We start from the raw sequence: 25,007 nt of genomic DNA on the forward strand, positions 1-25,007 counted from the left end.
TTGCCTGAACTGCACTGAAAAACGTGACAGAGACAGGGAGGCAGCATGCCACATCCAGCTTACAATTTCACATAGATAGATGACTTCAGTGCCAGGCCCCAGTGAGGACACCTCAGGCTGGATGCTGCATGTCCCTCGTGGCCGCCTCGCAGATCTTACCTAAACGAAGCAGCAGTCAGCTGGGGGTCAAACCCAAGAAGAACACTAGGGATTGGGCTGACGGGTGCTATGGCAGGTTGCAGAGATGGTTCCTGAGCAGAAAGAAACCTGTGTTAGGAAGTAAATCTTACCTGCAAAAGCTGAGCAGATATACTCACTCGGGTACTGGTATTTAATCCACCTGCCAGTCTGCTTATGGCTACTGGATATATAATAGGTATATATTACATAGCACTATCCTAGCACTTTTTACAGTCTTAAAATCAATTTTTTCTAGAAATATCCCATGGGATCAATGTTAACGGTCTCTGTTGGATGTTTCCAACCAAAATACTTTGGAAGTGTTGCAGGTTTCCTGAATTCTCATTTTTCCACACAACTTCTCCAGGCAGCAACAGCTCTCACACCAGGACCAAGCTGCTAAATACTTTGTGTAGTTAAATTTCCCCACACCTGGGCAGTAGCAGAGTGAAGGATGAGGCAAGGAGGGGAATATTCAGCCCCACCACATCATTTGGAAGAGATGAGGACAATGCTGGCCACAGCCATGATGCGTAACGCTCTCCAGGTCCAATGTCCTGCGCTGCACTGGGGAGCAGCGGGAAGAGGTCCTCCAGAGAAGGCTTAGCCAGGTCCCCCTCCTCCTCCTCCTTCAACCCTGCTGCTCACGGGGCTGTTTCTCACACTTTTTACCTCACTCGTCACTGCCAGACAGTGTTTTGTCCTTTCTTAAGTACATTTTTCCAGAGGTGCCGCTGGCATTGCTGACAGGCTCAGCTGTGCCCTGCGGTGGAACTGTTGCGGAACCGGCTGGAACCGGCTGTGTCCGGCACGGGGCAGCCCTGGCCTCTCCTCAGAGAGGTCCCTGCAGCACCCCTGCCAGTGCCTGGACACCTAGACCCAATAAATTCCACCCCTTGCCTCAGGGAAACGCGTATTTAAAAATTGTCATTAAAATACGCACTCATCACCCACCTGTCACAAACTTCACTGATGACATCAACCACAAAAAAGTCTTCTTGCGCCAAAATCGAAGGGGCTTCGTCACAACACCGCGAAGGTGGGCAATATACACACTCAGTGCAGCTTCACCCCTTGTCCATTCACCACTTTACAACAACAAAAAAATCCTCACTATTAATCCAGTCCCTGGCAATGGCCAGTGCGAGCTTTGCCTGTTACATCTCAGTCACTGTTTTTACTTCAGATTCCTCTGAATTCGTGTAAGTGATCTCTCTGTCTTTATCTCAACCCATGAGCTTTTTCATCTTATTTTCTCCCCCGTCTTGTTGAGGAGGGGGAGTGACAGAGTGGCTGGGTGGGCATCTGGCTAGCCCACCGCACTGCCACGGCTCCTCTCCACATGAGCTGCGGCGTTGCCGTAACGGGGCTGAGGGTGCCGTGACGCAGGGGCCGTCCGTCGGGGAATCCCTCCTCTGTGCACATAAATCAGCAAATGCGAACCGAAGCCCTCAAAAGGTGACAAACAGCAAGCGCTGCTGTTACGTAAGCACTTTCCTGGATAGACTAATGCTTCAAATAACAATTTAAAGTTGACCTGAATTAAAAGCTTTGGTAAAGATCTCTCTGAGATTCCCAAACTGGGCAACCTCCAGGTAGGCAAAATATAGATGGTTGCTTATGGTACCGGCATACCAAGGGCTGGAAAATAGCCACGGCCTCACTGCTGCCTTGGCATGGGTCGGCTACCCCAGAAAACCGGGCTTGCCGCCACCGCCGGTGGGCACCAGGGTGCCAGGGTGCTGGCTGTGGTGGCGGGGCAGCAATCCCAACCCTCTGGGGCTTCCCTCGGCAGCCAGATTAATGTCCTTTTTTTAAATTATTACTCTAAAGCAACATGTTTGTTGTTTCCTCCTTTGCTTGCATTTCAGTAGCCAAATGTATTTTCCTCCCAGAGAAAAGCTGGGAATCGAGGAACCTAAAGCCAGGGGAGGCAGCGATTAGTGGTTTGAAGTGTTAATGGTACCACAGTGGGAATGGGGAGTCCCTTGAACTCAGCTATTAGCAAATTAGTAAAAGGGGTAACACGCTCTCCTGAGTGTTACAAATTTAGCACTAATTAGGACTTCTCTATCTTAGCTATTTTAGGCAAGAAAATCTTCAGTATCCTTTGTTAAATTTGAATCATCTTGTTTGCAGAAGTAAATCATATGGAAACATTGGTTTCTTCACCCAGCTACAGTCTATTAAACATCTTCCATTCTCCTTTTCTTTCTGACATGCCTTGTAGCTGAACATTTTGTATGCAGTTAGTTTTATTTAGCAAATCTTCCCCCAAAAGAGGGTTTTCTTTGAATGAGACTAACCTACAGGCCATTCATTTCTCACAGTCCATCCCAAATATTTCAAAGATCCCCTCTTCACAGGAGTGGCAGTGCTCCAATTTTTTTACATTTATTTAATTTATTTATTTCTCATATATTCCAGACGTTAAACCTCTTGGAGTTATTGTAACTGGTAAGCCATATTTTTCTGCCAAGTATCTACACAGTTTCGTGTATTTTAGCACTTCAGAATTAATCATAAGAGAAACTTAATCAAGTTTGCAATGGAAAAAAACCCTTAATTAGAGCAGAGGCCAAAATGTCCTCTTGTTCTTCCTTTCTTCTTGCACTGCCCAAATCTCATCTAAACCTTGCCTGAAGTCCAGAAAACAAATCTCACAGTTGATTGAATACATCTAATTGTGAATTGATGTCTATGCTTTTGCAGATATGTTTCAAATTCTGCCTGGTGGCTGTGTTAGCTAATTTGCCTATACCCAGGAAATTAATTCTTTCTTAACTACAGAGCAAAACTATGATGTTGAGCAATATATGTCTGCCTTTCTGGAAAGAATATTACTTCTCTCTAGCATCAACGCATTGCTAAATGATTCACGTAACCACAAAAGGTTTTAGCTTTTGTTGTTTAGGAAAACATTGATGGGGAAGAGAAAGTCCTACAGTTTGCATAATGAGAGTAGAGCCAGGCTGGCTGAGGCAGAAGAAACTCGCTTCAATTCAACAAAAGCCGTAGCTTATTTGAGCAATAAAGGGAAAATGTAGATAGAAGGTTACATCTTCTGAAGACACTAAGTAAAAGAGCATGTTAGAAGTAATCAGGGATGAGCTCATGGTTTAAAACACGCATGTACACATGTACAGCAGTGTGGAGAACCCAAGTAGATGCCGTATGAAAATACACCATAAAGCCTGACAAATACTGGACTGTCAAGGTGACTTTCCATAAAACAATGCAAACTGATGTTAAAATCTAGACTTTATAATCAATTAGAAAGGGTAGTTCAGCAGCAATATTAATAACCTCTGAAACAAATGTAGCATGAAAAGGGGGTTTCCATGACCAGAGCTCAGCTCAGAAGACTTTGTCTCATGTCTGTTAAAAATCAAGTCTTTGCAAAGGTGAGACTAAAGGTATCAGCCATTTCCCTCTCTAGAAGAACTGGATGAAGACTTTTCCTCGTTCGCCTGTGGAGGGAAACACGTGATACAGTCATTTCTGTTTACTTCTGTTAAACGGCTGGTCAGAGAGAGTATTATGCACTGTACGAGGCTAAAGAAAGTATTATTTTTACTTTTCTCTACTGCATGATCTCATGTGAATGGTGTGTGCTGAGGTGACACTGTAGCATCCTGTCTGGTTTAGGGCCCTAAATGCTAACAATAAGTGAATCCTTTCTTCCCTCCATGTGGGCTATAACTGCAGGAATAAGATGTGTGAGCGGGTAAGCTGAGCAGCAAGTAGATAAATTCCAGATGATGATTTAAAGCTGGTGAATACAAACCATATAGTCCTGCAAGCAGTCTAGTACCAGGAAGGACCTTTGAGGTCAATTCATTTCCCTTCTGTCATAGGCAGCCCTCTGAAAGAATCTGCATGATAAAGTGATCCAGCTCCATCACAAAATTAATTTTTGCCACCATTTCTCCTACTGTAATGGTGCAGGAGAAGGAATCCTACTGCAGCTCCTTGGGAATGTAGAAATCTTCCTATTCCCAGCTTTAATATACTCTTATCCAGTTTATTCACATAATTTTTTCTGCCAAAATTGTGTTTCTGCTTAAATAGCACTTCTCCCTTCTGTGTGCTTATCCATGATGTATTTATAGGGAGTCCTCTCTCAGCATTCATTGCATGAGATAAAACAAGCCGTCCTTTTTTAGTCTCCTTTCATATAACAGACTTTACACGATCTGGATCACCCTTGCAGCCCATCCCTTCACTGGCTCCAACCTGAGCATGGGGACCAGAACAAGCAACAGCAGCTATATATTGTCTTACCAGGATTTTTACAATGCCATTAACGCTCCCGTGTTTCTTACTGCTATATTGTACATTTACACTGTCCGTACATAGAATTGTTCTAGCATATAAATTATGTTATACAGTTAACCATCAAATACTGGTGTGTCATCTCATCTGGTACCACTTGTGCTCCTTAGGAGTGTGGTCAGCGTCTTGCAGGCAAAATCCTTTGGTGCTTTTCATCTGGTGCTTTTTCATCCTTGATAGGTCCTGCAGAGTATTTCAGCATGAAGATGTTTCAGCAGTCTTTACAAAAGCAAGTGAATCATTCAAAAAAAGCACAATCCATCCATCTTCTTTAGTGTCACCAATTAATAGCTGCTCAGGATGCTTTGAAATCTATAGCTGCTTAAGGGAATTAAAATAACCAACCCCTTCCTGTAGTGCTGTGCTATCAGATTTTGTGTACTCTGCCTGTGCAAGGAAGCTTTATTAAATAAATGAGGCGAGGGCGACACGCAAAGGCCTCTGATGTGAGGCTTTAAAGAAGGGGAAAAGACCAGTTATGCTAATCCAGGATAAGAAGGGAACTAAAAACCAATTGGTAGACAAGATTATTTCTTATTGTTGGAAACCATTTCTCATTCCAGAAGCCAGTGGTCAGAGCCTGGCTGATTTTGGTGGCTGCAATTCTGTCTTCTGCTGCCTCTGCAAGCAAGCAGTGTTGGGGGCAACCACAGTTTCCTCCACTTGATGGAGCTGGAACAGCCTTTTACCCCTTGCTTCTGATTTGGATTATTTTGCTGCAGACTGTGCAAAATAAGGGACCATTTTTAAAAGGGGGTAGTGCTGCCTTTGTGGGCAGCTCAGGCTGGGTCTATGTGTTCATTCCTCAGGTCACAAGCTGCTAGAGCAAAGTCATTGCACCCTTTGGTGGAGCTGCTGCCTTGGGCTCCCGGTCAACCAGAGCACCCTGGGTCAAATCCTGACCCACATTTGCCAGACGTAAGGATGCACCCCTGAACCCGCCCACATCTGCTGACCCCAATGCAGGTTTTCTCCTTTTGCCCCACCCCTCCCTCCCATCTCACCTCCCTGCCTAAGGCATTGTGGCTGCTGATGGCATTTGCCCCGTTGGATGTTGGATGTACAGCTCTGTGCCCCAAGCAGGACAGCAATGCCACCTCTTGAGGGGGATCAATTCACTTCCAGCTAATCTGCCGGAGGGGGAGGTCTGTGCCTAAGTGTAGTGGAACCTGATGGAGGCTAATTAAATAGAAAACCATCCATTTGTGCTGTCTCATTAGGGATTTATCATAAAAACCTTATGTTCTCTTATAAGCCTAAACAAGTGTGTTCACCGTGTAAAAATCAGCCATAAAGCTGTCTGGAGAGTAGTTAACATGTCTAAGCTGTCATTTATGCAGACTGTCTGTAGCCTGGATCCTGCAGGTAGGAATGGCCTTTCCACTGTCCTGAAACCACCCTGCATAAATGGGGCATCCCTCCTTCAAAAAGGGAAAGAGGGCCAAGCCCAGTGATACTGCACCGACAGTCATGTGGAGCGGATGCTTCTCCGTCTGGCCCTGACGGGAGCCAGAAATCAGAGGCAAAGAGCACTTGTTATTTTAGAGCTGTGCCAAAGATGTTCAGAGGTTTAGAAAGTGTAAATTTAATAGCAGTGTTTCCTGGGGTCTATGGAGATGGCCTCCCCTCTGCCTTTGTGAGTGGCCTGGTCTCCTCCTCAGCCCTGGTCAGGCTACTATTTTTGAGGAAAACTAAATTCCCTATAGGGCATGGGAGTTGCCATGCTATTTTGCAATGGAAGAAGGTTATGGGCTGTGTCCCTTTGGCTGCCCCAGGGGAAAATAAATATAGTCTAAATGGCTGCTCTCCTCAATGTCCATCCAGGATGAGCTTTTCCCTCGTCCAGATTCTGCAGGCTTCAGAGTTTTTGCCAAAACTAGGGCTTGTGCAGAAATCATACTGGGGCAGATCTTCCCATGGGCAGGAGGAGATAACTGCTTTCAGTCTATGGGATGACCCCCAGGGTAATGCTAGCTGGTGTCTCCTTGCAGGCGTCGGAGGTGGAGCGGCAGCTCTCCCTGCAGGTCCACACTCTCCGGGAGGACTTTCGGGAGAAGAACTCCTCCAGCAGCCAACACATAGTGCGGCTCGAGAGCCTCCAGGCTGAGGTGAGTCACCCACACTCAGCCTCACTCCTTCAAAAGGTAGTCAGGGCTGGTTTAACTTGTATAATGAACACCTCTGAACTGGGTAAACTGGCTTGCTTGGAGCAAACCAAGAGAAGACTGGTAGCTGTGGGGCAAAGGACTCCCCCAGTGAGGATTTTTGCTGCAACCCAGGGCTGGCTGGGGTGGCACGAGCCAGCTTCCACCACTGCCTCGGCCACAAGCACACCTGCAAAATGAACAGATGAGAAGGATCTTCCAGGAGCTAAACCATAGCTGTGCCTCTTGCAGGGCTGCTGCCCAGTACAGATTAAACTCTGGCACATGGTGGGAAGGTCTGCAAGGGGTTTTGTCCTGTTTCTCATGCTAGCAAAGAAAGCAGCAATCCTCTCCTGCCTCTGAGCCATGCATGTGGAAAAGCAGGGAGCCCTTGCCTGGTTTAGCTCTGGTACATTAGCTCTTCCCTTCCCTGATGGGGGTCACTGAAGACCATGTAGGCAGGAACCAGTGGGGTAGAAGATGTCCAACTCTACTACCCTACCGCTGTTTTTATTTATAAGCTGTTTGGAAGAGCTTTTCCTAAAATCTCTCAATTTCTTCTTTTCTTCCACTCCCACCTGCTCCCTGCTGGTCCCTCACCTTTTCTTCCCCTCCCCTCGGTGTGGAGCAGCAGGTCCTTGAAGTAAGTATAGAGACTCGGAAAGGGTTTTCCCACGTGTTCATTGTTGTCATCATGCATGCCTGTCACTGTGCATGCCTCACCTTGCCTCCTCACCTCCTTCCCGTCTCTTGCTTTCCCAATCCCTTTCCCCCTGTGCCCTTCCTATGGCCCAGGGCCCACAGCAGAGTGATGCTTTTTCTGTTATATGGTCATTCACAGGGTGTTCGTTACTGGTTTGGATACCAAATATGAACTCTTGATACAATCTCTGTATTATACCTCTTATTTTTCTCGCATCCCTTTTCTCCAGCCCACGCAAATCATGATGGTGGTGGGAAGACACATCTCGGAAACCGTTAGTCACCTAAGAGCAGCTTTCTAATACCTACAGCAGCCTTTACCGTGCAGAAATAGCAAGTCCACACACTTTGCTAATATTTCTTCATGCAGCCAAATATTTCCAGCAACCTGGAAAGCAGCAAAGAGGCCAAGAAAGCAGTGGGAAGTTGCTGAATTTGTCTATGGTCCATGAATTGAATAGAGGCCATAGGGAATGTTTAGGGTTATACTGGACTGGTAAATGGCACACCCAGTCCTGAGAGGTCCTGTGTGTACTAATCTGGGAAAAGGCTACTTTTTCTTGGTTAAACAAGAAGTGACCTTGGCTAGCGCTGATTCATCCTATGCACTGATCCCAGCTAACTGAATCACAGAGGTTTTACTTGGCACATTGTCCCTCTTCACCTGAAATTGCTGCCCTTGACAATTAAAAGAAATGAACCAATTTTAAAGGCAACCAATCACTCAGAGACTAAAAATAAGCATGGCACAGAAAGGAATCTTCACAAGTAAAAAGACAGAAAAATCCCTGGTGAGGACCTGGTGAACATGCAGCAATTAAGAAAAGTGTATGGGCAGTGCTGTGGCACAGCCCTGTGGGAAGTAGGATCCCACAGGCTCACCCTCTGGTCTCCAGCACCCATACAGGAGAAAATGCCACCATGTTCAGTCAGGGACCAGCCAGGACAAGTAACTAGTTTTGCCCAGTCTTGCAAATTTTGAGGTACCAGAGGTGAGCAGGGCTGGTCTCTGCTTAATCTACTTTGACATTTCTGCCTCCTGCCAATGCACATCCAGCCCCTTTGGAGCTGCTCCTGCAGCCTAGGGAAGGAGGAGTTTCCTTTCAGAGCCTTCCTAAGCTTTAAACCACACACAGAGATACAATTTCTCTCATACAGGTACAGAATAAGTATGAGCATACTTTTGCTTCTTGCTGTTTCATTTCTCTCTTGGGAATGTGATTTCCCTCCTCTCTGCTCCCTGGAAAGTGCAAGGTCCAACATCACCTCTCTTTCCTCTGCAGATCAAAATGCTGACAGACAGAAAGCGAGAGCTGGAGCATCGCCTTAGTGCCATGATGGAGGAGAACGACCTCCTCCAAGGAACTGTGGAGGAGCTGCAGGACCGAGTCCTCATCCTGGAGAGACAAAGCCATGACAAGGACCTGCAGGTGAGGAGGCAGCAATGGGACAGGGACGATGGGGGGGAAAATGGAGTGAAAGATGTGGTTTCGGGTCAAATTGACCAGGAAGATAATCAGGAGCTGGGAGACAAAACAACTGGAAGAATAAAATGGCTCATGTAAGCATGGCAGCAAGCAAGGTCCTGCATGTTCCCCATAGGGACGGATAACAGGAGCTGTAGTGGGGCATCTTGACAGCAAAGAGCAGCCTGGGAGGGAGATCTGAGCAAGGGAGTGGGACAGGGTGCTAGGGAAATGAGGGAAATATAAAAGAAAGCAGAGAACTCAGTTGCAGTACATTTTACTTATTTTTTTAATAATAGAATTGGCTTCAGAAGGGGCTTCTTTAGACCCCGCTGTCCAGAGGGCAGTAACTGCTCTCGTAGCTCTCACTGCTCATATGGTTTCCCAACAAGCCCCATGGTGTTCAGAGCTGTGTGTCACTCCCAGAGAAGAAGCTGGCACCTCTGTGGCTTCAGGCATCTTAGCAGAGCGCCAGATTTTTTCATTTCTCTTCTGTGGGTTGACAACCACCGGATTCCCAGCTCTCCAAAACATCCCTGAATCTTTTTTTCCCTTTTTAAAAATGTATTTGTATTTATATATGTGTGTAGATTTTTTAAAAGCATTTCTATTTTACTTTTCTTTTTGGATTCATTTCCTGCTGTGTTATTTTCGGCAAATTTTTTTCCTGAGTCGCCACTTCTTCACACTGTTCCTCGTTTTAGTGCTCATTAACCTGCTATTTTTATCTTTCAGGATATTCTGGAGTCTAAACAGTGTCTAATGACATTTGGAGATTATTAAGCTCCAATAAATAGCAATACCAGCCAAGAGTACTTTCCTCCTGTCTGGAAACCCTCTTTTGTGACACCCATTCCTCCCTCTCAGCTTCTTCACAAATGAAGAAATTCATCCAGTCCATATCACCTCCACTAATATTTTTTTTTCCTGCTTCCTTGACAAATTGTTTGATTTTCTTTGCAAGCTGCACCAAAGCCAGCTGGAGCTCCAGGAGGTACGGCTGTCCTACCGGCAGCTGCAGGGGAAGGTAGAAGAGCTCAGTGAGGAGAGAAGTCTCCAAAATTTCAACACAACCAGCACATCCCTGCTGTCTGAGATAGAGCAGAGCATGGAGGCAGAGGAGCTGGAACAAGAACGAGAACAGGTATTTGCGCTTTGGCCCCTGGGAAAGCCCATGGACCTCTGTGACCAGCCCCAGAGGGAGAGAGAGTTTAATGCATTTGATCTGGATTTGGAACTGAACCAAGAGCCAGAAAATTGGGGTTGTGGTCTCTGCTCTGGTATCAACACTCTTTTGACCATATGAAAGTAAATCTCTGCATCCATTTCAAAACCAGCATGGCAAGGTAGACAAATATTTGTGAGGTTGGCAATCACATGCCTCACTTCACCATGGAAGGAGGATCTCCTTGATGTCCCAGGCTAATGTCAGGCTCTCTTGTTCCAGCTGAGGCTGCAGCTCTGGGAAGCATATTGCCAAGTGCGATATCTCTGCTCCCATCTCAGAGGAAACGACAGCGCAGACTCAGCAGTCTCTACAGACTCCTCCATGGATGAGTCTTCAGAAACCTCATCAGCCAAAGACGTCCCAGCTGGCAGCCTACGGGCAGCTCTCAGCGAGCTGAAAAGACTGATACAAAATGTGCTGGATGGGGCAGACTCCACGGTAAGTTAGTGGCACAGAGAGAGCTTGACTTGTGCATGTCCCCTTGGCCAGGTGACAGAGCTTGCTGCAGGTTTCCACTGGATCCTGAAGTCCCCAGTCTCCAAGAAAACCTCTGTGGCCCACAGAGATGGGCTGTCACAGTGCACAGCCAGCTCCATGTGTCTCAAATGGTCAGCCATTTGAGCCAAGCGAGCACATGGAGTTTCAGCCTGCAGTGGTCAGACTGCCATAAGTTTCAAGCTCATGCAACCATCATTGGGCCGGGAGTCATTCTGGAAAAGTAATGAAAGTAGGCTTTGTTTGAGATTTGCAGTAAGTTAGAGTTTCAGTGTGGAAATACTGCAGATTGTCTTACACATCACAGTTCAATTATTTCTCTTAGGATTTTCCTAACCTTGCTTTATTAGCAAATAGTATCACAAAAACATTGTAACCCCTATGTGGGTAGGTTCTGCCCCTGCAAATTGACACTGGGTACGAATGTCTTGACGAGCTGCCAGACTCAAATCCATTGACAGGTGAAGGGTTTTGCTGGCACAAAATGGTGTCTGTGGGGTATGGTCCCAGGGCTGCTGGGGAGGAGGGGATAGCATGGAGGACCACTCAGCATCCACAGGAGCACAGAACTACAATAAAACACCCCACTTTTTGCAATGGTTCAAATCAGCCCTATTTCCATCACCCACAAGCTAGTTGCATTGCCAGTATGACTTATTTGAGATGCCATGGTGAGGAAGACGGTGCAGACCCTGCAACTGCAGACCCACATGGGAGTACTCGCCCTCCTTGTTTCAGTACCTGTAGCAGCTGGTAAGAAGGCTAAGCATAGAGATGAAGTTATATTTGTTAAATAAAAGAGAGTCCTGCAAAAGGTCTAACAAACATGGAGATAGTAGCCAGATGTTACTAAGTGGTCAGGAGGTCTCTGTAAATGTGGTTTATGCAAAGGTGAGAACATGTCTGCATGCTCTTTTTATCATGTGTAGAAGCACTACCCTTGGCTGAGCATGTTTCCACTGCGGAGGTGTATGGGAACAAAACTGAAACTCTACCGAAGTCACATTCACACTTTCTTCTTCCTTGTTTAGTACCCCCCATCCCAAACCAGTATAAAATTAATGCAGTTGCCTTTTTTAAAGTGAAATCTGAGCAAGAGATTTCTCTCCCGCTCTCAGAGCTCTCGGCGAAGCGATGATGACACCTTAGAAGAACAGATCAGGCGAACAAGTGAGGATTCACGAGCCTTGAGGGAATTAATGGAGGGAGAACGGGGAAAACTGAGGCAGAGTTTGGAGGAGCTGCAGCGACTGCACAGCCAGGTTAGCAATTCCCAAACTTTACATGTGGTCTTGTAACACCAGTGTTCATCCTCCAAGACATGCCTTCCATAGAAGAGATCAACATGATAAATAACCCAGGAAGATTTGGGCCAAAACCAGTTATGGTTGGATGAGGGAGACTCTGTTAAACCGAGTGCAGAGGTTTCATGCATTTAGGATCAGAGTGTTTGACCAGTTGTCTGGGGCCCATCCCAGACACCATCTCAAGCAGCCAAACTTCCTTTAAACCCTTCCCCTAATCTGCTTTTCAGCCAACCTGTCTCACTTAAATTCTCAGCGGAAGACCCCAAAGTACAAGGCTGCTTGACATGTGGTACTGGAAACCCATTGGTATCCAGTCAGACCTGTCTTGCTTGCACTAAGGCCTTGTAAAGGGTATATCCAACCACTGGATGGACAAAACAGTGCTGCTCTGCTGTGCATGGTGCAAGGTTCGCTCCCTTCCACAGCAGCATCACAAAACCCTCATAAGTGCACACCTAGAGAATCTTAATCATGGCCAGCCTGGCACCAGGCAGCACTCCAGGGCCAGCAGGGACCAACTAAGACAATCTTAACAGCAACGAATGATCCAACCCCAAAGCCAACACCACACCCAAAGCACTGCATCCACACTGAATGTAGCATTGTCGGTGTCTGAGGTCCTATGCCAAAAGCAGCAAATGGAGACAGGCACACAAGGAGATGTTCTGCAATCCCTATCTCTATGGGACAAGTCTCCAAATGCTGGAAGGGATCTGGAGGCTGCAGCAGAAGCAGCCTTTAGTGCAGCTGCTTGTGCAGCACCAACTGTGTTGGAGCAGGGAAAGGGATTAACGCCCTTGGCTGGTCTTGCCAGCAGTGCTGTATTGCCCTTTCACCGTACCCCTTTGGAGAAAAGAAAACACATCCTTGTTCAGGAAGTCAGCACAACCTGGGGTCTGAGAGCCTTATGTAGGACTATGGGAGCTCCTACCATGGGGCCAAAGAAAAAAGAGTGAGAGCATCATTAAATACCCCTGGCAGTGATGGCTGCATGTATACAAGGATGGGAAATAGACTTGCTGACAAAGCAGCTGTTCAGAGGCAGACTGCAGCAAGAGAGCAGCCCAGGCACCTGTCCTTCCCCCGAGGACTGCTCCTCTCAGTGATGTGGCCACCACAAGAGACACCTTCGAGAGTCCAGACTTGTGCCCCCAGTGAGACATGAGCCCAGATGCTCCTCTGGCTGTGTTGCCATAGTCCTATGCCGACAGAGACCATTAGAGGCTTATTCACAGGTTTCGAGCTACCATCCGTACACCAGCCTGCTCGTCTGGATACAGCACCTCCCTGGCACACGAGGCTTTGACAGGACACCAGGAGGGAGCAGCACTTGGTTGTTCTTTGCTGTGGCTGGTCTCCCCAAACTCCCCAGCCAGGAAGGACCACAGGACCCCCCTGAATCGCAAGTCTGGACCCACCTGTCTCTGCTTTTAGGGGTCCCTGACTACCAAAGCTCTGAATATTTAGGGAGCAAAGGGAAGACTGCAGTTCTACTTTCTCCTCATGCCTCTGTGTTATATGGAGAAAGATGGAGCACAACTACAAATGCAGCAGACATTGCTCTTGGAGAAGCACTCCAGCTTCACGCAGCAAGTACATGTCTCCCGCAGCTTTTGCCCATAACCCAGCCTCGCACTTGCTCAGGGTTAATAATTAGTCTCACTTCCCATAGAAGAGGCAACATTGTCTTCAGTTCAGTATTGAAGAAAATCAAGGCACATGGAAATCTGGTCCACCCGGCACAGCAGTGCTTTGCTGCCTCCGCATCCCTCTGTGCTGTCACTAGTATTGATACAATAAAAGGGGAACTCCCCCTAAACAGCTTTAGGGACCTTGTAGCACCACACACATTCAGTGCTCCTGCCTGAGAGCAAGGTGAGCTGGTGGAGACAGGAATCGCCCCTGCCTCTGTCTACACTGGAAAGTGGTTTCAAACCTTCTGCCTGGTCCATTTCCTCTCTCTGTGGCATGCCATTTTTACCTGAAACACAGAGAAAACCAGTTAAAACCCCAAACCTATCCCCAAATGCAGTTTTTTGGGTCTCTTGATCCACTGTCCCTGGGGATTTCAGCAGAAGTTCACCTTTCACGTAGCTCCCACCACTGCTCTCCATCACATCATTGCTCTGAGGTGTATCCCATGCTGGGCTGTGGAAGGGCACAGCTCAGGCAGAGCTCCCTAATTCCCTGGGAGCCCCAGCACACAGCAGGGAGCCTCTGCACACAGACAGGGTGCATTTGCACCCTCCTCCCGCCCCGACCCAGCCATGCAGCACTAACAGCAGATCCTCCCACGCCGTTGATGTGATGGGCCCTTTTTGACTGTCTGCCCTCGGTTTAAAGATTTCTTTGAGGATTCAAGCACTACTGAGCTGCATTTAGAGAAAGAAGGTGGGTCAAACGCTGGAAGGGTTTCCAGGTGGTGGAGTAGTGTAACAGAGCATGTGTGTGCCCTAGACAAAGAAATTAAACGTGTATGAAATATTGCAAAGCTGTGCTAATGCAATCCTTGCATGATTTCACACCCTATTAACTCACTTTGCACAGGACCAAAACGATAGATCATTTCTCAGACTATTTAAGACTCTGCACATATTTTAAAGTCTAATTAAAATTGTAAGATGTGCCAGTAACACCTTCCATGGATGGCATGAAAGGGAATTTTCACATTCTTTGTCTTCAGCTTCATACTACTTCAAGAGACATAACGGCCCCCTCCAAAAAGTGTTATTTGCTGCTAAATGATGTTTGCAATAATTTAACCCTGGAAAGATCAGAATACAACAGGCAGACTCGGAGGATGTGTGCACAAGACAAACCACTTGGAGAGGGGCAATATTTCAGTGCTGATGCCATAGTGACTGCAAAGTTGTAGGCGGGTCCTGACCCGCACAGCTGCACAGCTTTCAATGCTGGTGCTGCATGTTACTGAGGCCATCCCGGTGACCCATCTTGCTCAGACCAGGACTGCTGGCATCCCGGGGCAAGCTGGCACATAGGGGGTTGCCCCAGCACTAACAGCCCCTTCCCAGCAGACACAGCTTCTCCTACAAGCAGAGGAGCTCAGCCTCCAGGTTGGCCCATGTGGCTTTTTATTCCCCTGACTCGTGGTGAATTTGTCTGAGCAACCCTGGGTTTCATGCCCTCCCTCTGCCCATAGGTCACGCTGCTGAGTGTGGAAATGACGACGCTGAAGGAGGAACGGGACCGGCTGCGAGGTGCTGCTGAAGACAAGGAGTCAAGTGAACGGCTCCTGCAGGCCATCAGGGACCGAGATGAGGCCATTGCCAAGTAAGTGGTATGAACAGCCAAAGCCAGTCTGGGTTAGCAGTTATGGAGTGCCTTAGCAGGAGATGCCTCCAGGGTGGGTTTCTCCCACCCTACATGAATTTCAGTACAAAGTGATAGAGTGAGTCTTGGCTTTGCTGGCATTAGGAAATGCTGCCAGGAGCTTGGGAGCAGGACTGGAGATGCTGATTTCCAGAGCTACCCCTTGGCAGGATTGGGGGCATTTAGGAGGATGCTGTGAAACATGTTTTTGCCATCCCTAGTGCTGGTCTGAGTCACAGCAAGGAGAGAACTTCAGGGAACCAAGTGGAAACACTAGGTCTGCCCTATTTGTCATACTTCTTTTGCTTCCAGAGACTCAACCCTGCTTTCCTGCCCATCCCCATTACAGCCCTGCTTGGGCTTCTTCCCTAAAGCACTTCTGTGATCACTCACTCTCCCTTCCTGTTCCAGGGTCTTTTTTGCATCTCCAATCCTGTAATTCTATTTCTCCTTTCAGGATTCTTCTCCCTCTGTTTTGACTCTTTATTTTCCCCATCCTCCTTGCAGACCTGTGCAGTTTTGCTACCCTGCACCCCATCCCCACTTCCCTGGCTCTGTGCTTGGCCTTGCCACACTACCCTGAGCGCTCTTTGCCCAGAGAAGAGGGGCAGAAATATTAACCCCCCTGTGTTCTAGACAGAAAGGATACATTTGATAATCTCTTCAATAAGCATGTGGGCCAGGACACCACCAGTCCACCTCCTCATGGAAATGCCTAATACTCAAGCCCTTGGCAAGAGGAGGAGCACAAGAGTATTGCACAAGAACATTGCACCTCTGAGGATGTGGGGAGCTAAATTAGCATGCACAATCCCTTCACCTTTTTTTAAGTGACCTGATCATCTGTTTTGCTCTTGCCCGGGTAGCGGGCTACCAAATTACCATCACTGTCCTCTGTAACACCTCCATCTCTTGGCAAAAATCAGGAGCATCCCAGCTGCACTGCCGGGTGCAGAGAGGTGGTTCTGACATTTCCAGTACGTGTGGGTTGCTGGTTCTGCTGTGGCTATGGCAACACGCTGCCGCCACGATAAATCCCCCAGTAATATCCAAGCAGCAATGGGGAGCTTCACAACAAAAGGCTATTCAAGGTGCTCAAACCCACAGCCAGGAGTGGAAGGGTACAGCTTCTCCATGGCGGTTAATGACCCTGCTGGGACAAAGCACTAATATTTACGGCTGACTGTCCTGCAGCAGCAGGAGCCCAGAGAAAGGAGGACGTGACAAGTGTGCATGGGTGAGTGGCGGGTGATTAATGAGCAGAAAGTGGCTGAAAGTGAAAGCAGACAAGAGCGTCTTGTTGCTAGAAATGAAAGCATCCCTCCACAGACTGAGCGGGCTGCTCCCAGGCAGTGAGAGGCCTGGGAGGCTTGTGATACGCTTTCCACCTCGCACTTCAAGGGTTAAGTCACTTTTGTTGAAGCCCTCCCCAAAAAAATCCCTAATTCTGAACAGAAATGAAATCACTGCCTGAGGCAGACATCTGGCATGGAAAATTTTTGGCTTGAAGCTGAAGTTTGGCAACACAGAAAGTAATGGGAAAATAGGATCCTATAACAGGACGTGTTAAGCAACGGCTACCTGGAATATAAACACAAATTCCCAAATTGCTCTTCTGCAGGGGAGCACAAGGGAGCTATTAGGAGGTGATGAATTAGCTACAGTTAATAAGATGCAATTATTTCTCCCAAAAATGTCTGCAAGGAAAAATGGTTCCCAGCAAGTCATGTTATGGTTTCCCATCACACGGCGGTTGATTGAAAACTTAAGGTTTGTGCTCACCTGTGTGCTCTCAGCATGGTAAGCAGCATTTCCCAGCTTGGGCAGCTTAGGAAATTGCTCCTTCCTAGAGGACAATTCCTTTCCACTAGCCAGTAACAGCTGGAACATCTCAGCCACCGAACACTCAGGCCCTTTGGGCAACCTTGGCCATGGTGTCACATGCCCGGTGGCCACCAAATGCCTGGAAAGAAATGCAGCAGCTATATTTATAAGGGCCAGCACAACCCCACTGAAACTGGGAGCTTTCCTTAAAGCATAACATTTAATTCAAACAATTTTAACAGTTTGTCATTCTTAAAAAGCATGTGCTGTGATAAACTTTCTTCCTTCATTTATTCCTTCCAAGTCCCAACTGAAAGCAGAGTTGTACTCTGAGGTTTTGTTTGTTTGTTTGTTTTATATTGCAACTTATTGATCAAGTGATCAGACACAGATGATTTGGTTTTTAGCACATACCATTTCCTTTCCTATGCATTAGTAAACAGAAGAAAAGGAAAAAATATTTATATGTAGATTCTACTGTATTTTAGATCTCCATTTTTAATGGCAGATCCTGCACATTATCCAGACAACACTATATATATCTTACACAGCAGTGTATCTGAATATCTTTTTGTATTCTTCATAGTGTGCTTACCAGAAATCTGCTGGTTTTATGATAATGATGTCTACAGTTCTGTCCCACTCTTCAGATGAATAGATTGTCCAGAACACAATGGAGATTAACATTTTAGGATTTGGAGACTTGCCAATGAAAGAAATTGTTGACTTCTCCTCAAGGATATGTTTAACACTTTCTTTTAAAAAAAAAAGAAAAAGTCACATGCCCCAATTTCTCACTCTTCCCCCCAGGAAGAACGCGGTGGAGGTGGAGCTGGCCAAGTGCAAAATCGACATGATGTCCCTCAACAGCCAGCTGCTGGACGCCATCCAGCAGAAGGTGAACCTCTCGCAGCAGCTGGAGGCCTGGCAGGTGAGCAGCCCCCAGTCACCTCAGGGCAGGGTCTGGGTGGCATGTGGCCCAGGAGGCACCTTTGGGTGACTTTTTCCCCCTCCCGGTGGGTTTGCTGCGTTCTCAGCCTGAGCATCCATAGATAGGAGTGTTTGCTTTCAGCTCTGCAGGAGCCAGTGATGCAGTGGTGCTCAGGGGGGTGAAACACAGCCCTCCCCTGCTCAAAGCCTTTCAGCTGTGAGCTGTTAATTAATTATACAGGAATACCCATTTAAAATGGAGAAACAAACTGTATCTTATGGCTGCATGCGGCACGGGTGGCACACACTTTGCAGAATAACCTGCTGTGGCCTGGGGAGGGAAGGTGTCTGTGCAGGAGGTGTCCCTGGGCAGGCGCAGCCTTGGGGATGTGTGGGCACAGCACGTCCTTGCACTTCCATAACAGAGCAGAAAGGTGGGAGGCAGAGAGGTTGTGGTGATTGTTTTGTGGTACAGCTGCACTGTTTTCATCAGCTCAGAAGATCCAGCAAGATGGGGAAGCTAAAATCCCAGCTCTCCACCAAGGTAAAAAAAAAACCAAACCCACAGCAGTTCAGCGGCTGCCCTGGAGATGCTCTACTTGGGTTCAGTGGGGAAAGCCCATGTAAAGGCAGAGAGCCCTTGAGAGCAGACAAACCTGCATCCTCCCAGAAACTAGCATCAAGGGAGGGCTACTTTAATAGAAAACAGGCAGATAAAAGAGAAAAGGTCCGTGCCAGTTATAGTAATCTGTTGCAGACCATGCAAGACCCCAACTCTACTAACAACCAACCTGACCAGTAGAAACCTCTCCTGTACAACCTCACTCCTGTTTCAACTCCACTGTGTTTTCGTTTCTCTTTTTTTTTTTTTTTTTTTTCCTTTCTTCTTTTCTTTCTCCTGCTTACAGTTTGCTTCCTCAGGGCTTTTTACTATCTGGCTCCTTTGGTTTCTGATCTAGTGGCCTTTCTCAGTTCCTGTACCAACAGCTTTAGTCGTACACCCCTCCTGCCTTTGAGGTGAGCTCTCCGCACCCTTGCCAAGCACCCGTCATCCCCTCGCCTGCTCCATTCACTGCCACCATCACCTGCATCTGTCTCTGTCCTGACCGTCATCTGGCAAGAGGGGCCAGTGGGGGGTCTCCATCATCCACCAATATTCTGCACACACACACCCCACTCCAGCACCAGGCCAGGGCACAAGGAGCAGCATCCTACACCCCATGCTGAGGCTTTACTCTTGTCATGGTTTAACCCCAGTCAGCAACCGAGCACCACACAGCCGCTCACTCACCCTGCCCCTGCCGGTGGATGGGGGAGAGAATGGGAAGGGCAAAAGTAGGAAAACTCAGGGGTTGAGATGAGAACAGCTTAATAATTGAAATAAAATAATAATAATAAATTGTAATGAAAAGGAAAACAATAAAAAAGAGAGAGGAACAAAACCCAGGAAAAACAAGTGGTGCAATGGCTCACCACCTGCCGACCGATGCCCAGCCTGTTCCCAAGCAGCAATCACTGCTCCCTGGCCAACTCCCCCCAGTTTATATACTGACCATGATGTCATATGATATGGAATATCCCTTTGGCCAGTTTGGGTCAGCTGTCCTGGCTGTGATCCCTCCCAGCTTCTTGTGCACCTGGCAGAGCACGGGAAGCTGAAAAGTCCTTGACTTAGTGTAAGCACTGCTTAGCAACAACTAAACCATCAGTGTGTTATCACATTATTCTCATGCTAAATCCAAAACACAGCACACTATACCAGGAGGAAAATTAACTCTATCCCAGCTGAAACCAGGACAACCCCCCAGGCCACCATGGGGAAAGCCAGGCTGAGGCACACATATCATTAATTCTCTGTATTTGGCATAGCTAATATCTGGAAATCTTCTTGAAATACCGCCTGGGATTTTACTTCTCAGCCTTGTTATCTATTAAGTGATATTCAGTGCTCTGCATAGGAGCTGTCTGAAGTTCTGCTTCAGTTTGGATGGGTGATATAAATTGAGACCTACTTACTAGTACACTCAGTATTTAGTGCTGGAATATCCCCAGCATAGGGTTTTAACAACAGGTGTTTGCTTTCTCAGTTCATGCTGTGTCATCTGATTGCAGCAATACAGCAACCCCAATCCTGCTCCCATGAGCTCTCTGAGATGAGGATCAGGCCCACTAGCACTGCAGAAAGTTGTCTTCAACATACTGACCTGAAGTGTTATTACACAGTAGCAAAATAGTTTCCAAGCACCTAAGGGCCCCAGAACAGAAGCTCAACCACAGAGGCACAAAACAAGTCAGGTGATTTATGTATTTTGGGGACTGTTTTGCAAAGCTGAATGTTTCTGATTAAATGGAATGAGATTCTCTGCTTTAGCTAGGCATAAATGGAGGCTTTAATCTGATACATTTTGCTCTTGCACACATCTAGCCTGCATTTTACCAAGGACCATCAACAAGATTACAGTTTTCTGTAAGCACATAGTCATACAGGCTATAAAATATGCCACAAGCAAAATCCCGCACATCTGAGCCTAGCACAGGAGTGGATGTGCACCTCACCCCCATGCCTAATCTGACCCCCAGTAGTATTCATCATTATCTGACTGGGGGCAGGAGGAGCTTTACTGGGAGTAGGGAAGGAATATGGAGCAAACTTGGAAGTGAAGAGGGCAGCTTCTCTGAAATGAGAGCTCAGTGCAATAGCGATGGGGGCACCATTAGGTTAGAAAATGCTGCAGTGCCAGCAGAGAGCTGCAGCCTGCATGGCCACAGCCATCAGCCTGCAAGGTCGCCTTGGGCAGCTCCAACCCTTATCTCATGCAAGAGAGCCCAGCTCCAGCTCATGAAGAGGACATGTGCCATTTGCACCTCCCTTAGCCTCACTCCTTCTGCAAAGAGCAGAAACTCCTGCCCAGAATGCCCAGAGCACACCGGCACCATGTTATCCAGCTTTATGGGATCTCTTTATCAGACGGGTCTCATACTGCTGGTGTTGGTTCTACCACCACGTCCTGAGACACTCCTGTGCCCCTGCCCAGTGCCAAGGCAGGGACCGCAGCTCTGCCCCAGCCTTGCTGTGTACATCTACCCCGAATCTCCACAGCCAAGTGCTGTGCTCTCTGATTCATGCATCGGACAGACAGGGACCTGAATACAGTGCACTCTCAATAGCGCATACTGTATTTTTATATACATATATAATATTTTTGTGCATATACATATAAAAAATATATAAAAATCATACTTATCCCTTGTTACATGGTTAACCAAGGACACAGATCTGCCATGCTGGAGCCTGGGTGCCTACTTCATTTGCTAGAAGAAGTACCTTCAAAATCCACGTGCTATACATTTTCACGTGGCAGCTTCACCTCTGGAAACCTGTTTCACCTTAATGCTGATGTTTACCTTAACCTCTTCAACTCTCCCTCTGCCTTTCCCCTTTCCAGCCCTGCTCTAAAAAGATCCAAAGCTTCCCCAGTCCACGTAGCTCTGCACCCTCCTGCTCCCCCAGGGGAAGTCCCCATGCTAAATTCAGGTCCAGGCCACGGCTATCAATCTTTTTCCCTGCAGAAAATGCTGCACCAAGAGATTAGCCATTGTTCAAGTTTCCAGTCCAAGTTGGCTGGTTTTATTCCACATCGAGCTACAGAGCAGCTGGGGCACCCGCTGGGCGATGGCAGCACCTTCCCTTCCATCTCAGTGCTGCCCTGATGGGCTGCCCTGCATGAGGTGCCAAATGAACTGCACTTCCACCACTACAGCCCATCCAGAGTATCCTTGTTCTCACCAGATAGTGCCCTCAGACCCAATCAGGGACCAAACCACTGGAGAACAGTTGATTTCTCCTGTGGGGCTAGCTTGTGTACACACATTTTCACTAAGCTACAGTTCCAGTATGCAATTATAGCAGAAATAATGGATCTGAAGGTTTAAAATTTGTAGAATTGATAGCCAGGTTTTCAAGGACACCTTAGCACGTCATTAGCGACAAGAGAACTGACTAATTATTTTGTGTAGAGCAATTTCATTGTGCTGCAAACACAGATTAAACCAGAGTGTTTCTGGTACATCTAAAAACCCACAATGCACTTGTTCATGCCAAGCTGTCAGTCAGAGAGCTCTCACTGCTCTGCTGGCTCTAGGGTAAGGAGCAGGTCTAAGGGACGAGTGCAGTTCTCTTTGGTACATCTGGTGCAAAACCCATGTGGAGTCTGGTGGGCCCATGCCCACCATGAGACCCCTCGGCTCCCAGCGGCACCTTCCCTGAGGAAGCCCCACTAACAGCGGCGGTGCAGGCGCTCTGTCATGCCTACCTGCCTGCCTGCTCCACATGGCAAGCACATAGACCTGCTCAGGACGGACATCCTTACTTTTTCTGGCAATTGCTTTCAGCTGCATTTGTTCTTTTTTATTTATTTCTCCCCCCAAAGGGGACATCTGCAAGCTGCAGACAGCAGAGAAACATAGTTCAGGGGTGTCACAGAGTCCCACGCAGGTGTGATGCTCCTCTGTGAGACCACCTGAGCAATTTATCCCTCAGAATTGTGTGATGTATCTTCCTTGCTCACTAAAAAGCCTCACGGCAGCAAGCAAAGCTGAGCCTACTGCCAGGTGGGGAGCTAGACCTGTCCCCACTCTTGACAACCCTCCTGCATCTCATCACAGCACGTTTCACGCCCATTTCAGCCACGTCCCTGCGCGAGCTCCATTTGAGCATCAGCTGCCACTAACGACCCTCTCCTCTCCCTCTGCTGCAGGATGACATGCACAGGGTCATTGACCAGCAGCTGATGGACAAACACCCGAAGGAATGGAGCCAGCTTGCTTATTCCTTCTCCAGTGGCTATGGCGCAAAGCGGAGTGCCAGACCCTCCCCCGTGTTCAGGCCGGAGCAGCAGGGGAACGAGCCCTTTGGGGCAGAAGGGAGCCGTCTCTTTTCCTTTTTCAAGAAAAATTAATTTGAAAAAGAGAATCCTCTCCAACAATTCCTGCTTCAAGATGGGGAGTGGGGCAGCTGCCCAGCTTGCTGATGGACCCAACTCTGATCCACTAATTAAAAAAGAAGGGGGCAAAGGAGTTAACCCTTGAGACTCTGCACTATTTACACCGCACCTGGTCTGAACCAAATGTTTACATGAACTGGAGATTTGCAAATTGACAATGTGATACTAATAGAAAGAAACTTTTCTTATTCTTTAAGTGAAGTGATAAACTTCAGGGTATATTTTAGGCGCTTTGACACAGTCCAGTTTCTGCTGTGAAGAATAATCTGATTGTCTTAAAAGCATTCTCATGCTGGAGAAGGAAATAAGCAGCCCCAAGACAAAGCAGCGCAGGGGATTGAGAACTGCCGTCGCAGTGAGCACAGGGGGAAGAAGAGAGCTGAATGCAGAAGAAGAGAGGGGAGTCATTTATACCGGCCCCCGGTCCTGGCAGCTGTGATATCCTTCATCGATCTCACTGAGACTGGAGTCGCTCCAGCCCCAGCATTGCCATGTTTTGACAAGTGTAGCTTTCTCCACGGTGGAAGTTGAGCCCTCACTGCAGATCCTGCCTGGGCGCCATCTCCCCTACAGCTCTGCGTAGCTGTTCACCCTTGCTAGGAATCCAGGCTCCTCGCAGATCAGGGCAGTTCTAAGATGGCTGATGTTACTGTCTTCTCTAGCTCCCTCCTGTAAAAGAGAGAAGAGTTGCAGAGTCTGTAGTTACACCGAATGTTAAGGATTTCTCCCCAAGAGACTGACCATCTACAACAGATTACAAACTGGGTAAGAGTTGTGGATGTTCAGTCCTGGGGCACCTACTGTCCCTCCAATGGCCAAAGGTAGTTGTGGAGCTTCAGCAAGTCACACACTTTTCCCCAAAGCCGTGTACGCCTCCCAAACAGAGTAAGAAACCTGCCATTTTAACTGGATAGGCCCCCCAAAAGCCTAACCAATAATTCACTGAAAGCACCTGTAACGATGCCAGTAGGTCTTCGGCACTGGCTTGGCAGACTTGATCCTCAGAAGGCATACAGGCATCTACCTTCACTAAAGCCAAAGGCAATGAGTGTGTCTACAAAGCTCTGGAAATTCTGCAGCTTACTCGGCTCCATGCAGTAACATTAGCTACAGCCTGGCAAAAATGATGAGTATTTGTGCCTGCCTGTGGGTCATTTACTATTCAGCCCTTTGGTAAGCAGGTAACCAAATCTCCTTTTGACCGAAGATGATCAGAGCTTGCTTTGATGTAAGCATGACGTGATCAACGAGAAGGAACGTAGCTTTTGCGGTGTACACACACAGCGGTGCTGGAAATCCTGCAATACTTAAGTAGGGACCTTTCCTACACACTGGATGGGCACCTTACAGCTCTTCACTTTAACGCAGTCTACCATCATAAAACAGCAAGGAACACCAGCCTAAGTTCAGACATGTCCTGCGGCTGTCATGCAGTTTTCACACATTCTTCCAGCTCACGATACCCACAGGCCCTAGTTTGTTTCCCTGTTGCTTTAAAGAGGCTACCACCTACACTGTCCCACAGGAGACAGAGCTAGGTACACATTCCGCCCTGCCCTGCTCCGCAACTTAGGTGCTAAAACACCATCCTACAGGGAGCTGCTGTCTGCTCACTACAGTAACAAGCTTTCTGCTAGAATTAGGTATGAAACACCTTCTTCTAAGAAGCAGGTAAGAGGTTGGTGGCTTGGGTTTTTTTTATTATTATTCAACTTGTCTATGGAATAGGACATCCATAATACCTCAGTACAAATATCCTCTCTGCCTACAAAGATCTGAGCATTCCCCTATTTCCTTGTTAGCATGAAACTACCACACTGGTATGAAATCATCTTGCACTGAGGTAGCTCCATGTTGCAAGGAGCAGAGTACTCTTTAGGATTGAAAACGATGGTAAAAAGCTGAGTGGTAAAACCCATTTACTTGAAAGCAATGAAACCTGGATTGCAGATCCTGCTCCAGGAAATACTTAGGTAAAGCACCACCAATACAGCTTGCTGCTTACAGGGAAAGAGGTCTGGAGTCTCACAGGCAGGGAAGGAAACCAAACCTTGGCCTCTCCT

The 25,007-nt window shown here is 47.5% G+C and overlaps 1 protein-coding gene across 1 annotated transcript in view; it reads left to right on the forward strand.

Annotated features, from left to right (window-relative positions):
- Positions 1–22,899, forward strand: part of BICDL1 (BICD family like cargo adaptor 1) — a 52,415-nt gene extending 29,516 nt beyond the window's left edge. Inside the window, exons 3-10 of the mRNA XM_075718771.1 lie at positions 6,507–6,623; positions 8,645–8,791; positions 9,792–9,971; positions 10,275–10,493; positions 11,669–11,812; positions 15,018–15,148; positions 17,822–17,942; positions 22,699–22,899. Coding sequence (XP_075574886.1) covers positions 6,507–6,623; positions 8,645–8,791; positions 9,792–9,971; positions 10,275–10,493; positions 11,669–11,812; positions 15,018–15,148; positions 17,822–17,942; positions 22,699–22,899 — 1,260 coding nt within the window. The remainder of the gene's footprint in view (positions 1–6,506; positions 6,624–8,644; positions 8,792–9,791; positions 9,972–10,274; positions 10,494–11,668; positions 11,813–15,017; positions 15,149–17,821; positions 17,943–22,698) is intronic.
- The last annotated feature ends 2,108 nt before the right edge of the window (positions 22,900–25,007 follow it).

This window comes from Pelecanus crispus, chromosome 11 (assembly GCF_030463565.1).
Source record: "Pelecanus crispus isolate bPelCri1 chromosome 11, bPelCri1.pri, whole genome shotgun sequence".
NCBI classification, from domain to species: Eukaryota; Metazoa; Chordata; class Aves; order Pelecaniformes; family Pelecanidae; genus Pelecanus; species Pelecanus crispus.